General features: G+C 42.3%; 1 protein-coding gene across 1 annotated transcript in view; it reads left to right on the plus strand.

Annotated features, from left to right (window-relative positions):
- The window catches only part of Cachd1 (cache domain containing 1), a 200,531-nt gene extending 186,588 nt beyond the window's left edge, over nt 1-13,943 (plus strand). The window contains exons 22-27 of the mRNA XM_026411015.2: nt 509-625; nt 1,785-1,936; nt 3,687-3,848; nt 5,352-5,429; nt 6,081-6,182; nt 13,693-13,943. Coding sequence (XP_026266800.1) covers nt 509-625; nt 1,785-1,936; nt 3,687-3,848; nt 5,352-5,429; nt 6,081-6,182; nt 13,693-13,931 — 850 coding nt within the window. The 3' untranslated portion in view covers nt 13,932-13,943. The remainder of the gene's footprint in view (nt 1-508; nt 626-1,784; nt 1,937-3,686; nt 3,849-5,351; nt 5,430-6,080; nt 6,183-13,692) is intronic.
- Nucleotides 13,944-16,131: the final 2,188 nt, after the last annotated feature.

Genomic DNA, 16,131 nt, shown 5'->3' on the forward strand with positions numbered 1-16,131 from the left:
TTTCCAATGATGTACGCTTTGAGGTTAAATTTAAATACTGTAAAAATATGAAAATTGTCAGTGCTGTGTACAAAAAAATGAGCATTTTACTAAGTATATACCATGTGTTAGGTACTTTAACACATTAAATCACTTAGTTTTGTAATTAGCCCTGTGATTCTCATATCTGTTTAGGTATAGAAAAACAAAGTGTCCTTATTGTGTTGCTAACAATGAGAACCTCAGAAAAGTAAGACTGAGGAAGAGATTGAGCAAGAGAGATTATATTCACTTTTAATTTTTTACTTTCCTGTTATGTTGAAGGTTTATTATTTTATTATGTGTGTGTATGTTCTATTGTACATAAATATAAACAAATTGAAGCCCAGGTAGTTAAATAATTGGTTACATTAAGTGCAAAAGCCAGAATTCAAACTCAGATTTGTCTGACCACTGTCAAGGACCAGGGCATGATGAGTTTGGAATGTGGGTGATATAGTCCTAACCTCCAGACTTGCTTCTTGCACAGAAACCCAAGCTGTGAGGTCCACCAGGAGCCAGTAACATACACAGCCATTGATCCTGGCCTACAAGATTCCCTTCACCAGTGTGTCAACAGCAGGTGCAGTCAGAGGATGGAAAGTGGGTAAGCAAACCTCATAGGGAATGGTGACCAGCAGCCTCACTGAGCTTTTCCAGCTAATACTTGATCATTCCCATTCTTGCTGCTTTGAAAAGAATATCAGTTTTTCTGATCTGAAATGGATTTTTTAGACACCTTTTGTCCACCAGATTAAATGTTTTCCAGCTCCTGCTTGTTACAGCTATTTGGCATTTGACCATAAGCTGGGAATAAATATATCTTGAAATAAACACAGGGTGAGGAGATGTGGTGTGAAGAAGCAAGGCAAGGGAACAAGATCTCCTGGGATCCAGAAACAGAACACAGCCTCAAGGCTCTGCATGATATTTTGAAGCTCATTAACTTCCCTGTCTTAGAAAGCAAGTCTGCTTCATGGCAGTTTGGAGAACTAAGAGCTGCATGTCCCCTGCTCTCTTTGCACTCCTCCCTAGGATTTGCTGCACTAAACATCGTGGAAATAGTGGCTGTGATTGACTAAGCCGGAGTTGGGCGAGGTGGGAGGAGTGTTTGATTAGTTCATTATAGCTTTGGTTACCCTTGAATTAAGCAGAGTGAGTGTGTACAGGGGACAGCTAGCCCTGCTTTTGCTGTATACTCTAGCAGAGGAGGGTTGTGCCATCAGACTGATTAATTTGGGATGTTATGCAGTAGCCCCCATTAATTAGGCTTGGGAAGCACTCCCTTAAGAAAGTCATTGTGAATGTAATATATTAAAGGCTCTAAGAAATTGGCAGAAAATCATTTTAAGCAGCCTCAGTTTTCCTACCTAAACTTATTTGATTATTCCTTTTTTTTTTTCTTAAATAATGACCACACACATGGGGGATATTAGACCAAAATCAAAGAAACCTTTGGGTCATTTTCATTTGGTCTTTTTTCAGGATGATTTTGAATAACCCTGCACTAATCCATGATGTGTGGGTGTCATAATTTAAAACACAGAGAACAGTTTTACTTCTCTCATTTCCGAGTGGTCAGGAGGCAATAAAGCAGCTATCCCCAGGGCAGACTATTGCTGTTCCCATTTTGAAAGAAAGAGAAAGGAAAAGGCAGGTCATCCACAGCACAAGTCAGTACTGAACTCTGGGGACTGTCTGTGCCCAGGCTCATGTGGCCTTTCGCCCACACGGCTTTCTGGAACATGAAGTGTTGTCTCTGACAGGGACTGTTTTGGTGTACTGGATTGTGAATGGTGCATGGTGGACAGTGACGGGAAGACCCACCTGGACAAATCCTACTGTGCACCGCAGAAGGAATGCTTTGGGGGCATCGTGGGAGCCAAAAGTCCCTATGTTGATGACATGGGAGCAATAGGTATGTTTATGGGGGGCCCAAAGTAACTTGATTCTTAAATACACATTTTCCCACCTACATACTAAGACAAAAATCTTTTTTTTTTTTAATTTAATGGTTCTGGGAATTGAATCCAGGGGTGCTCTACCACTGAGCTACATACATCCTCAGACCTTTTTTATTTTGAAACAGAGCCTCCCTCAGTGACCCAGTCTGGCCTCAAATCTGTAATCTTCTGGCATCAGCCTCCACAATAACTGGGATTACAGGTGTGTGCCACGATACCCAGCAAAACAGAAACATGTTAAAATAATAATCCTCTGCCCAATTTTCCCCTATTCCTTTGTCAGTAGTCTTTAGTTACAAAACCAAGGCACATAATTACCTTCAGAGCTGGCTAGATATTCCGTTCAGAGACAGCAAGCAGCCCTATGACCTGCCAGATTTTGAGATACTAGAATTCACTCCCTTAAAGCTTGTTCTGAGAATACAAGGCTGATTTCCTGAACTCCAGGCCTGCGTGAATGTGCTTCTAGCTGTCAGAAGTGCGGGGCCAGTGACATGCAGTGACCAGTGCAGCCTCTTATTTCCCTTTCCCCTTGCAGCCTTCACAAGTCTTAAAGCTACACGTTGGTATTTCGGGCCTCCAAGTCAGCAGTTGCCAAACCTACCCCTGTGTAGCTTCAGGTAGGGTACAGAACACCACAGGGAAGAGAGCCTCTGGGGTTGGGCTCCAAGACCTTGAAGACACCATCAACGACGCTATTTCCCTCATTAGATATTTTTTCAGTCTTCCTGGATTTAGCACCAAATCCTAATTCTTAGCTGACAGTTGAGTCAAATATAATTAATACAGATGCTCCTCAACTCATGATGGGATTACATCCCAGAAAAACCCACTGTAAGTCGAAACTATCCTAAGAGAGGATGGATTTAATACATCTAACCTGTTGAACATCATAGCTTAGCAACACAGCACACGGTTGTGTGTCAGTTGTTTGCCCACAAGTCCATGTGGCTGACTGGGAACCAGGGCTCACTGCAGCTGCCCAGCGTCCTGGGAGAGTATCCTACCACATATCACCAGCCAAGGAAAAGATGGAAATTCAAAAGGCAGTGCACATTTTCTGCTGAATGCGTTATTGCTTTGTGTCATCATCAAGTTGAAAAATCTGAGCTGAATCATAGGAGATTGAGGACCACCTATACCTTGACTTACCCACCACATTATTTTTTGAGCTCATGTGTTGCCATGGGGCCAGTTGGGAGTATAGTAGAGGCACATGTGCTCCAAGCAATTATTTTCTATGTCCACCTGCAATTTCCTACCTGCAAAGAGCAAATAGCGCTTTAAAGGGAACCCATAAGCTCTGAAATTTGGTCTGTTTAGCACATATTTATTGTGCCTCGGTCCCTTGTTTCAGTGAATGGGTGACATGACCCCCAGCGAGGCCCACATTGCCCTTACCTCTGTGCTGAGTACGGTCTCCTCTCCTAGGAGCTAGGGCTCTTACAGCACTGGGTGCTGTCTATTTAAGTGATTGGCATCCACTTGAACAGTCCTTGCCTTTGTGCTCTTGCTCCAGTTTGCAACCATTTTAGAACCAGGAGCTAACGCAAGCTTCTATTCCCACATTCTGGTGGGTCTTTTGGAGAATTCAGAGTACCACACGACTGTTCATCAGAACCCTTCCCGCTCTGTCCTTCCTATCCATCGTCATCCTTCCATCCCCACCTCCTACCAACACACGTGTTTGTGTATTTGCTGAAGGTGACGAGGTGATAACCTTAAACATGATTAAGAGTGCACCTGTGGGTCCTGTGGCCGGAGGCATCATGGGCTGCATCATGGTGCTGGTCCTCGCTGTGTACGCCTACCGCCATCAGATTCATCGCCGGAGTCACCAGCATATGTCTCCGCTTGCTGCCCAAGGTGAGTGCAGAATGAATCCCAGTGCTCCCCTAGGAGGCAGCTGCCTCCTTTGGGTTGTTCCAAGGCTGGAAGGACAATGACCAATTGGTTAAGTCTCTTAAGAAATTGCAAGGACAGCACTATATCCTTAGCTTCTTTGGGGTCATCTCAAAAGTCCCCAAAGCCTGTTTTCTTTAATGCCTAAACCCTGCAAGCCCCATGTTGATTCCCTAGAAAAATCCCTGAATCTTCTCTTTTACCAACAAAAGCCCACCATGGCCTGCCTCTAGTGAGACAGCCAGGAAACTGGGGGGCTGAGTGTGAAGTTTTCTGTGTCAGATGCACTGGTGATTCCCCACGTCACTGTTGCCAAGAACATGGATCTGTTGTATTGCAGTTGCTATTATATGAAGTGAAGGAGCACACCTTGGAATAATCACATCTCTTAAAACAGGAAAAGTAATCAAATTCAAGTGAAAAAAAAAATCTGTAATCATGACCTTGATACTGAGATATCAAGTTTTAAGTATGCTGTATTACTCATTTGAAGGCGACAAAGCCAATTAATGGCCATCCCTATTCCTCCTAAAGCCCCAGGGATGTGTTAACCTGACTCTCATGGAGATAAAGTTAACTGGTAAGGTAGCTCACCCTGGCAGCAGTAATAATGGAATGAGGTTGGAAGGCTTTTCTATGACTGCAGCTGAAGGGGACCAAGGGGCCATGATCTCTGTTAGTAGCAGGGATAATGATAATGCACCAGCCCTTGGTGAGATTTGGCAAGGCTGAGGATGACCATCATCCCAGTGTGACCTGTGCCTGGTCTTTTATAGGGATTTGTAACTCCATTTTATCAACATGGTAGGTCTTTGGTTTCGACCCTGTTGCTTCTGTTTTGTCACTATAGTAGAGGATTAAAGATCATTTGATCTCCATAAGCTTCTTTTCTCCTGTTTCTTCAGAAATCAACCTCAGTGTGTGTGTGTGTGTGTGTGTGTGTGTGTGTGTGTGTGTGCAAGCACATGTGTTTGTGTGCTTGAGTGTAGAACTAGGGATAGAATCCAGGCTTGCTCGACGTCTGGGCTATACTCCCAGCCCTTCTTATATTTTTATTTTTAGTTGCCAAGCCTAGCCTCAAACTTGAGACCTTCCTGCCTCAGTTTCCCTAGTCTCTGGGGTCACAGGCCTGTGCCACTGTGCTTGGCTTGTTTATTCACTTCTTGTTCTCCTTTTGATTACTGCTCCTTCTTTCATTAAAAAAAGCACAGAAGGGTTCAGCTCATTTTCATCCAAGATAGAAACTCTCTACTGCCTCTGCGTGTGTGTGTGTGTGTGTGTGTGTGTGTGAGCGTGCGCACATGTGCTGTGCCAGTGCTCTGCCACTAAGCTACCCCCCCCCAGCCCAGGATTCATTCTTGATGGAATGCTGTCACCCAGCCATCAAACGAGCACTCAGCAGGGTATTAAAGCGGGTGATTTTGTTTGATTAAATAGTCATGTTTCTCTCTTTTTAATGATGGGTAGAAATGTCAGTGCGTATGTCCAACCTGGAGAATGACAGAGATGAAAGGGACGACGACAGCCATGAGGACAGAGGCATCAGTGAGTACCGAGCGGCCTGGCGGCAGAAGGCGTCAGCAGGAGGCTGATCCAAAACAAATATTCTTTCTTATGTCCTTTTGCCTTGTATGAAAATTTAAGAAGCTTTGACATGGTGGGTGTGGTTTTTTTTTTCCTTCCTTTTCCATTAGGGATAAGTATAGGTCCTCGCTTCGTTTTAGAAAAATCTCAAAGGACTCTATGTTGTTATTCTTTGCAGTAGGTGCTCTGACCTGAAGCTGCTCACCTTTTCCTTTCTTTCTCTCCCTCGTTACTTTCCCAAAAACTGTTTTAGGAAAGGAATGTTCCAATATGCATTTTTTTAGTCACACACACACACAATCACACACACAGAACTCAGAAGGGAAATGACATTTTCTATATCAAAGGAGCATTCCTTGAGATACCCTGGCCTTCAGCTACCTGGAACATGGCCTCTTGGTACACGTTAAAGCTAGATAATTAAGTACCTCTCCCTGCCTCAGTTCTAAGTCACCTCCCCTCATCCTCAGAGTTTTTTCCAAAAATTGCTTATTCTAGCTCTCCAAAGAATACCTTCCCCCGGCATGCAAGTGAGCATGCGCAGAGCCAGGGGGTTGAGAGGATGAAGGTGCTGGCATGAGAGTGACGTTCACTGTCCTTGACTTCCTGCAGTCAGCAACACCCGCTTCATAGCTGCCGTCATTGAGAGACACGCGCACAGTCCAGAAAGGAGGCGTCGTTACTGGGGCCGGTCCGGAACTGAAAGTGATCATGGTGAGTTCTTGCTTCCTGCCATAGAAGACCAGAGGAGCCTGCTCTGCCTGTGGGATGATGCTCGCACCTACTCCCTCTCTCACCTACTCTGTGCTTAAAGTTAGTTATTTTGACATAGTTTCCCCCAAAAGATGCACATCAGCATGAAGCCCTTTTGTAGGAGCCCAAGGGTAGTTTTGCTTGTACCTCAGCACTTCTAGGCATAAGCCAGATGACCTCTGGGCATATGGTTTGCTTCCAAGTTTTTCTCCACAAAGGATTCAGGGCTGGGGTGTAGCCCAGCAGTAGAGCACTTAACTGGTATGCAAGGCCCTGGGTTAATTCCCAGCACCACAAGAAAAGGAAGGAGGCTGAGGATTATTGTTGACTATGTGGAACCCGACTGCTAAGCTTGGTTCTCAGCACAACCAACACCCGTTGAGGTTCAACCACCCAGCGTTGTTGTTGTTGGGCAAACTACAACATCATTAAGGGCTCTGTTGGGGCATGACAAGAATCTGGGCTGTCTCTAGCACTCTCCACCCCAATCTCTGGCCTTGTCTAGGAAAACTCAGAACAAAAATTTTGCCAAAGATATATTTGCACTGAGCCTTGAAGGATTATTAAAGAAAGTTAGGAACCAAGGATATTAGAGGTAATTAGTATGTACAACATACCAGTAAGATGCTAAGGGACAATCTAGGCTGAGTAGGTGCCAATGGAGCCCAGGACTAGCAAGGCCATGTGCTCCACTGGAGACTCGGCCATACCACATGGCTTCTCACCTTCTAAAGTCATGTTGCTTATTGTCATGAAGAACAGTAGATATGTCCTGGTCTGTGAGCATCACTGCCACCATTTCAAAAAAACATAAGAGGGATGAAAAAATCTCTTGTAAAATCTCTTTTTATTTTCTAAGATAGTTATCTAATTTTCCAGAAATCTTTATTTTTCTCTCAGAAATAAGTCTTTTTATGCATAAATAATATATTTAAGTCTTTTTTATTTAGCTTTTCCCACACCTATCCTAAAAGAAAAAAAAAAAAATCTTTATTTGCCTCCCCCCTATACTAAAGTGGCAGGGTCATTTTCCTCCCAGCAACCCAAGGCACCTTTTATACCACTGCCAGGTATTCAAACTCCCTTTTGAAAACAGGAGAAGCTGAAACTCTGCTATGTAAATTGGAGACTCTTCATTTGGACTCTGAATAACATTGTTTCCACCAACTAAATAGAACCTTAGGGTTTCTATGGAGAGCCAAAGCAGAACTTAAATTTTTCAGTTTCTTGACTTTCTGGCTTTTTTCCCAAAAAAAAAAAAAACCCTTTGAACCTGCATAAATTTCTTCTGCTCGACAGTTCTGTGCCTTCTCCTCTGAATAATAAAACAGGTTTGCGGCTACTAAAGTTCAACAGAAATAATTTCTTATTCAGCACTGAATCCTTTTTCTATCTCTCTCCCTAGTTGCATCCCTGCCAAATTGGGATTCTGAGTGATGTTTCCAGTGGTCCACAAGCCCCTCCCATTGTCTCAGTAAAATGGCAGATGAAGCAACAGCTTAGATAAAGAGAATGGTGTAGTGTCAGTATCTGAAAACCAAGGAATCTAGCTAAGGGCTTGGTTTCTTTCATTTTTCACAGTAATTGGATCCCTGTTATCCCCAAGGGTTAAAAAAAAAAAATAGTTTTTCATGCAGACAGAATGCAATACCAGAAGTGGAGGGCATTGATGTTCCACATATTTCCAAATGCATCATGAAATTAATAAAAATTAACTGGGTGTTGTCTTATTTCTGAACTTGTACCATGGGTCACAGAGAGTGGTGGTGTCAAGTTAATGTCCCTGTGGTGCCTAGAGGGTAAGCATAATACACATTCAGCAAGGAAGTTTAGTTGCTGGCACACTCTAGCTCCTCTGTACATTCCCCTGTGTGGGGTATCTGTTGTGTGCCAGGCACTGCAGAGTAAGTTAAAATGGGAGACTTGTTATTTCTGCAATGCAGGGTGGTACAGTGGAGAGCTTAGGAGACAGGGTTAAGGGTCAAGCCAAGCTCACTTCGGATCCCCCCTCCCTCCCTTTAACAAGCTGTTAGATGTTAGTGAGCTCCTTTGGACCTGAATTTTCTAATACCTTAAAATAAAATTTAAAATTCCTACCTCGTAAATGTGTTGTGAGGATTAAGTCAAATAACATATGATAGGTTTGGCGCTCAGGACTCACCTGTTTGACCTGAAGGAATTACAATCCGGGAAGAAAGCAGAAATGAATGCACATATTCCTGAGATTGGTTAAAGGTGGTATGTGACAGCTTCTGTAGAGGAGGCACTGGGACTGGCCGTGGAGCAAACAGGATCACAGTGCCATGGTTCTGTGCTGCCCAGTGTGGGTTCTTTTCACAGGAGTCTTTGGTGTGATACACAAAAGCAAATTTGAAATACATAAATATAAAGAGCTGCTGAACAGACTAGACCCTGGAGTATGGCTTAGAGTAGTGATGCTTCTAGAATTAAAACTAAATGTTACCCAGGCTGCATTTTTATTTAGAAATATTTATGTGGGCTGGGTGTGATGGCATGTGCCTATAATCCCAGCAACTCAAGAAACTGAAGCAGGAAGATTGCAAGTTCAAGGCCAGCCTCAGCAACTTAACAAGGCCCTAAGCATCTTAGCAAGATCCTGTCTCAAAATATAAAATTTTAAAAAGGGGAAGACATGTGGCTCGGTGGTTAAGCACCCCTGGGTTCAATCCCTGGTACTGAAAAAAAAAAATATTTATGTGACCAATCAACTTCTGTATTTTAAAGGAATCCAATTTTAATTTTATATCACAAAAGATGAATTACTCAAGTTAAGAATATATATTTTTAACAGGGCCATTTTTGTCAATGTTATTGGTGTTTGGTAGGTGCTAGGTAGGTGCTCTACAACCAAGCCACATCCCAGCTCCATTTTTGTCTTTTGTTTTTGTTTTTTGCAGTACTAGGGATTGAACCCAATGGGGATTTACCACTGAGCTGCATTCCCAACCTTTGAATTTTGAGCAAGGTCTCTCTAGATTGCTGAGGCTGACCTTGAACTTGCCATCAGGCACTAGGCATTTTTGTCAGTATTCTAAGAATACCTACAGTGAATGTTTTTCAGCAAACTGTTACACTTATAAGTAGAGTTACACCCTGTGTGTATTTTTAACCATAGATGAGTGAAAGGTAGAGGAGAAGAGTTAAGGGGAGGGAAAAGGGAGAAACCGGGAAGTGAAATTGGAGTAGATTAAATTCCATATCTGTATGATTATGTCAGAATCAACCTAGTTATTATGTACAACTGTAATGCACTAACAAAAGAAAAAAGCAAAAGAAAATATATTACAAAATGCAAATAAATGCCGATAATTAATAAAATAAATGCAAATAAAAGGCAAATAAATGCTGAACTTTGAAAACCTGGTCAAAAACACAAGACCCTTTCCTGAAGAGGCAGAAATATCCTACTGCAGTTACTCTCTGTGGCCACAAGATGGTGCGTGAGATCCCAGAAGTACAGAGCATTCCCCTGCAAGCAAGAGGCTTCTTAGGAACCACCCCAAAAATACATAAGCAGATTGCCAAGGCACAAGAGCCTCTTCTTGGCTCTTGTGTTCCTTATGGATGCCTGGCCTCGTTCCTGAAGTCACTTTCTCACTTGAGATAGTCTTTGCAGACACTTCTCTTCATATGCCTTTGGGAAGCACTGTTTCCTTTGAAAGTGTTAGCTGACAACCTTTGTGTTTAAATACTGCTTCCTCCTCCAGAGTCAGGGGCCCTGTCTGCCTTCATTCATCACTGCTCCCAGTGCTCAGCAGAATGGCCTGGCACTGAGCAAGCAGTTAATGTGTGGAGTGAGAAACTGTGTTGTCTTTCTCCTGTTTGCTCCCCCCTTCAGACTTCCATTAATTTTTCAGGTAAGAGGAAGTTACAGAGGGATTGAGCAATTATGTTGTAATGAGGACATTAAATGAAATGGCTGTAGTATGAGGGTTTTACTTTGGAAAGGCCTCTACTGGGATGCTCATCAGAAAGCAGTAACAGAAGAATTGGAGGTACCTCCAGTTGCCATGGAGACAGCTACCATTATTACCACCCTGAGTGAACCCAGGTACTGTGACCACCCAGATTCAGAGCATCACTGGGCTTTGTCAGAAGCCCCGGACAGGATTCAAAGAATTCTCACCTATCTTCATAATTACGTGAGACTAGTGAATCTCATACCAGGCAAAGTCTCAAATTAAGAAAAAATAAAATCCCATTGATACCATTGCTTGGGGGATATAGCATGCAGGGGTTGTTTGTTTTTAAGTGCCTGCTTTGTGTTCTGGAATTTAAGAAAAAATTTGCTAATGAACAGCCCTGGTTTTTTTTATAATACAGTAAAGCAAAGAGATATGCACAGAATGCTGTGTAAACTCATAGAAGGAGCACCAGAGTCCTGTGGCTGGCAGGACTGGGTTTGGATTTGGTTGAGAAGGGTTCTCAGAGGAGATGTGCATATGGAAGCACAACAGCAGGATGAGGGAAGATGGGAGAGCAAGCCAAGCAGAAGGACCCCATGTGCTAGTCAGCTTTCTATTGCTATAACAAAATACCTGAGAAAATCAACTTAAAGGAAGAAAGGTCTACTTTTGGCTTATGGTTTCAGCACATGGTCAGCTGGCTCCATTCCTTTTAGGCCTGTGACAAAGTAGAATCATCATGGCAGAAGGGCACAGTGGAGGAAAACTACTCATGCTCATTGAGAGCCAGGGAGCAAAAAGAAATAGAGATACAGAGAGGTGGAGTCAGGGATAAAATATCATCCCCAAGGACACACCTCCAAAGTTCTACTTTCTCCAACTAGGTCCTACCTCTTACTATTTCCCCCACTTCCTAATAGTCTACTCAGGTATGAATTAGTGAACTAATCCATTGATGAGGTTAGAGCCTTCTTGATCCAGTCAGCTCCCAAAAACCCTCCTCTGAACACTGCTGTATTGGGGACCAAGCCTTCAACACCTAAGCCTTTGGGGAACATTCCAGATCCAAACCGTAACACCCAGGAATGCTAAAATGAATGAAGCATTACCATGGGTGCTTGTAAGTATGCAGAGATAAATCGTATTTTCTTTTTTTTTTTTTAAGAGAGAGAGAATTTTTTAATATTTATTTTTTAATTTTCGGTGGACACAACACCCTTGGATCGAACCCAGCACCCTGCGCATGCCAGATGAGAGCGCTACAACTTGAGCCACATCCCCAGCCCAAATTATATTTTCTATCACAGCCTTTACATGTATAGCATAAGGTGGTCTGAGTGTACCCCATACTTGTTATTGAGGTTTTGGAATCTCATTTCCAGTGTCACATCGTGGACTTAGCACAGTCAAAGCTGAGAAGCTGAGGTTCTTATTCTGGCCTCCCAGTCTCTTCACCATAGGTAAAAACATCTCTGTTTCCATGGCCTTGGAACCTAGAAACCATATCCAAGAATGTCAACTCACCTGGCATCTTGACCAGGCACATCCACTGGGTCACCAAATCCAGTCTGGAATAATCCCCTTGAAGCCAGCTGCTTCCCTCATTTCCAAGTACTGCTACTATCCCTCTTAAGGTTCTTGCCTTCCACCTGTCCTGTCCTCCAGCTACCTGCAAGTGCACATCACATTACATGGTATAGGAATGGCCTTACATTTCCAAGCCTCTCTTTCTTGGTAGCTGCCTCCTGTTTCTTTACTCGTCTCCACTTATTAACTCCCATTTTTCTACTTTGGCCCAACTGAAATGAGTTGTGATGCTTCCTCATTTCCCAAAATTGGAATTATTTTCTCCTCTGCATTTAAATTATATCTCAGTTAAAATCATTAAGGAAAGAAGACATTGCTTATTCATGTTTTGTCATCTCCCCCTCCAGCCCATATGGTCTGCAATGTATGAGTAATTGAATAACTTGTACAAGTAAATTTTTACTTGTTTTATTTCTTAAAGACTAGCTTTGAGCTTCCTTTACGGGACAGGTTTTCATCTGTGTGTCGACCCCAGTGACCAATCCAGTGACTTGCACATAAGAGGTGCCCAATAAATATTTGTTGCATTGGATGGTCTGTGCTGTCATTTGAGTAAGATTTCATTGAGGACAGAGAATTGCCTTTCTCACGTTTTCACAGAGCATACATTTTCAATCACAAACACATCCTGCTCGGCTGTTTGCAAGCACATCAATTTTTCAGCCACAAATGTGACTAGCACTACCCATGGGTGGGTGCTGATTGATGCTAACTGTAGATGCAGTGAAGATATTAATGAGCTGCCACTTCTGAAAACGTTTAAAGGAGATTTTTGCAATATTTAAAAACATGCCAGGGTTCTTGGAATGGAATCCTTTGATCAACAAGGGCAATTTCTTTTGAAACATGAATGAAAGAAATGAATCTTTCAATGCAGTGAGCCGGCTTACACAGAGAATAGTTGATTCCTTTTCTAGTTGGTTATGGGTAGATGTGGAGTATTTGATTAGGTGCTAGAACCTTGGGAAAGTTCCTTAACTTCTCTGATCATCGTTTCCCTCCCTTATAAACTGGATATGAATGTGCATGATTCTTGGGTATGTCAGAATTGCCTGACACTGTGCCTGCCATGGGGCAGGTATACAGTGATGGTGACATTGGCTTTGTCCTGACTGGCATCCCTGTGGACATTTCAAAGCTCCTTGCCCCACTACCCCTGAAGGATCTGAGTATTGTTCAGATCTTTCCCTTGAAGCTACCTGTTGCCTACTTCGTAGATTTTTTTAAAAATTTTTTTGGTTGTTGATTGACCTTTATTTATTTACTTATATGTGGTGCTGACAATCACTCCCAGTGCCTCACACATGCTAGGCAAGCACTCTACCAAACTGAGCCACAACCCCAGCCCTGTAGATTTCTTTAATAGGAGAGAAACTTTTAATCTCTGGAAGGAGTTCAAGAGAGAGCTCCCCAAATGAATGGAATGGGGGGTGATTTCGGGTTTTGTTTCATGTACTCATTTTTAGGAAAAAAAAAAAAAACTGTTAACTCCAGGTCTTTTTAAAAATAAGTTGCTTCATGTGAGGACTGAATCTAACAAATTATGCTCTGTCCATATATGACTATAACATGATGAATGTCACTTGTTATATAATTATAATGCACTAAGTGAAATGACAATAGTAATAGAAGGGAGACTATAGAGTAGAGCAAGCAGATCAAGGAGAGGGAGGAGGAGAGGGAAAGGGAATGTACCAGGGAATGAGATGAATTGAATTATGTAACGTGCATGTATAAATATGGCATAATGAATCCCAGTATTGTGTATAATTATAATGCACCAATTCAAAAAAAAGTTCATAGTTCTTTTGCAAGGAAAAAAAAAAAGTTCCTTCAACATCTGCAGGCAGCATGCAAGTGTCTGTGTCTGCACCTGTGTATCACACAACAGGGGTACCTCCTGGCATCTCTCCTTTGTCTGGAAGCTCTCAGCTGAACTTGCTCTGTTCCTTTTCCAGGTTATAGCACCATGAGCCCACAGGAAGACAGCGAAAACCCTCCATGCAACAACGACCCCCTGTCAGCCGGGGTGGATGTGGGGAACCACGACGAGGACTTAGACCTGGACACGCCGCCCCAGACTGCAGCCCTACTAAGTCACAAGTTTCACCACTACCGCTCACACCACCCCACCTTGCACCACAGCCACCACTTACAGGCAGCCGTGACCGTACACACTGTCGATGCAGAATGCTAACAATCTCCTCAGCTCTAAGAGAAGACGGGGTCTGGGAGATACAGAATGTTCTGGAAAGAAAAAAAAAAAGAGCCAGCATAAAACCTACCATCAGAGACCCTTTGTGTGTGTGTGTGCTTTGTCCAGAGTGGTTCAACTCACTGCCTGCCCATCGGCATGTTTAAAAACAGAGAAGCAACAACAAAATCACCTTTGTGAGGACGCAAAGCTGGTTCCTAAACGGAGGGGGAGAGCCTGATTAATGAACCTGCCACGATGCTAATGGAATGGAACAGACGGCAAACCTCCAAACACAGACGAAACGTGTCACTGAAGCTGAGCCAGAGGAATGTTCCAGGGAGCCAGAAGCTTTCAGCTCTCCTTAACTGGAAGAGGAAAATCTGCTCAACCAGAGACTGGGAACGTGGCACCTCCCGTCACCAGGGTGTGCTTTGAAGATCGTGCTTTGTTTCTTAGCGGTACCTGGATACCACGGTTGTTGTATGGAACTTAAGTGAAGCTCTCTAAATGATGCATCTCAGAATTTCTAAGTAAAGGATTATTTTTCTACTATTTATTGAACTTTCAAACATTCTCAGACTTTGGGGGAAAGCAAAGGAAAACACATTGAGAAATTTCCAGCGATTGTCACTAGCTGTTGTGTGCGTGATGAAGTGGTTCTTTGATTAAGGAGATATATCTCTTATTTAACTCAGCATCATCCCACTGCCCCACTCCAAAAAAAAAAAAAATGGGAAAATGAAGAAACCTTCTCTCTGACTTGTTTACGTCATTTTGTGGAAAAGCATCTTTATTTGTAATGCAGTATTCTCTCTGTGTTTGACAGACGTGGGAAGGGGCAGAGAAACCCAAGCTGTTTTAAAAGAAATTTTTATGTTTCTTTATAATTCATTTCCACTCCCCTGTACAATACTTTTCTTAGGTTTCTACGAAATCTAATATTACCATTCCAGCCCTTCAGCTAAGGGAGGGTTGGATTTATTCTCCTTGTTTTAAAAAGACTATAAATTTTAAAATGTCCCATTTTTGACTCTGAGAATATTAAACACATAAGGGAAGACATTTTAAAATTGTGAAATTTTGGTTCTTAAGATTTCTTTTGAAATCATAGTTAAAAGCTGCTGCCAGTTACCCAAGAACTTACCCACCAAACTGCTTTTGATTTACACGGGGATTAATCAAATCTGGCTACTATGACATGGGGCATTGTAATTTTAAAGTAGTGTTCGAATTACAGTGATGTATTTTAGATTCACGTTTTGTGATTCAAATATGTTATAAAGACATTCTTGCACCGTGTGTGTGGTAAATCTCCGTTTATATGTAGTTGGAAAAATTCACTGAATAGGGTATTATGATATAATGTAAAAAAAAAATTGGTTCTTCAGCAGTACAGAAAGTAAACTATATATGTGCTATCTGGAAACCCCTTCATACTGTGTATAAAATTACAGTCTAGTGAAATAAACTGTATTCAACGGACAGTGTGAGTGGCTACACTGATTTGCTTAATGTATCACTTCTTATGCTTCAAGGCAAGTTACATTCATATCAAAACCTAGGAGGTCTGTTGACAAGCTGTAGTATGCATCCTTTCAATGACTACAGTCAACTTGAGGCCCCCTGAGGATCTCAAACAAGCAAAGCAAGTGAAAGGTCAAATGGGATAAGCCAGGCATGGTGGTACACACCTGTAATCCCAGTAACTCAGGAGGCAGAGGCAGGAGCTATCCTTAGCAACTTATGCCCTAAGCAACTTAGCAAGACCCTGTCTCAAAGCATAAAAAGGGCTGGGGATATACCTCAATGGTTAAGCTCCCCTGGGTTCCATCCCTGATCAAATGAGATAAACTACAAAGCAAACGTTTAAAAATGTATAGAACATAGTTCCCCTTTCCTAAGCAGCTAAATCTATGTCATCAATATTAAATGGTCAATTCTACACTGAAGGGAATGCATGGGTTTCCTGTTTTCCCAGAAAAGTAAACTCTTTTCATGGGATGCTAGTTTTTTGGTTTTTGTAAAGGTGAAAATCTCTGTTATGAAACTAGCTTCTTTATTGAGGATGGAGAGGAATTAAGTGTAGAAGTCTGGTGTTTTCTAGAAGGGAATCACAAAACTTAGAGCTTAAATTTTATATGTATATACTACTCAAACACAGTCACGAAACACATTTTGTGTCTTTGCAATAAGACTCTCT

This window comes from Urocitellus parryii, chromosome 11 (genome assembly GCF_045843805.1).
Source record: "Urocitellus parryii isolate mUroPar1 chromosome 11, mUroPar1.hap1, whole genome shotgun sequence".
Classification (NCBI taxonomy): domain Eukaryota; kingdom Metazoa; phylum Chordata; class Mammalia; order Rodentia; family Sciuridae; genus Urocitellus; species Urocitellus parryii.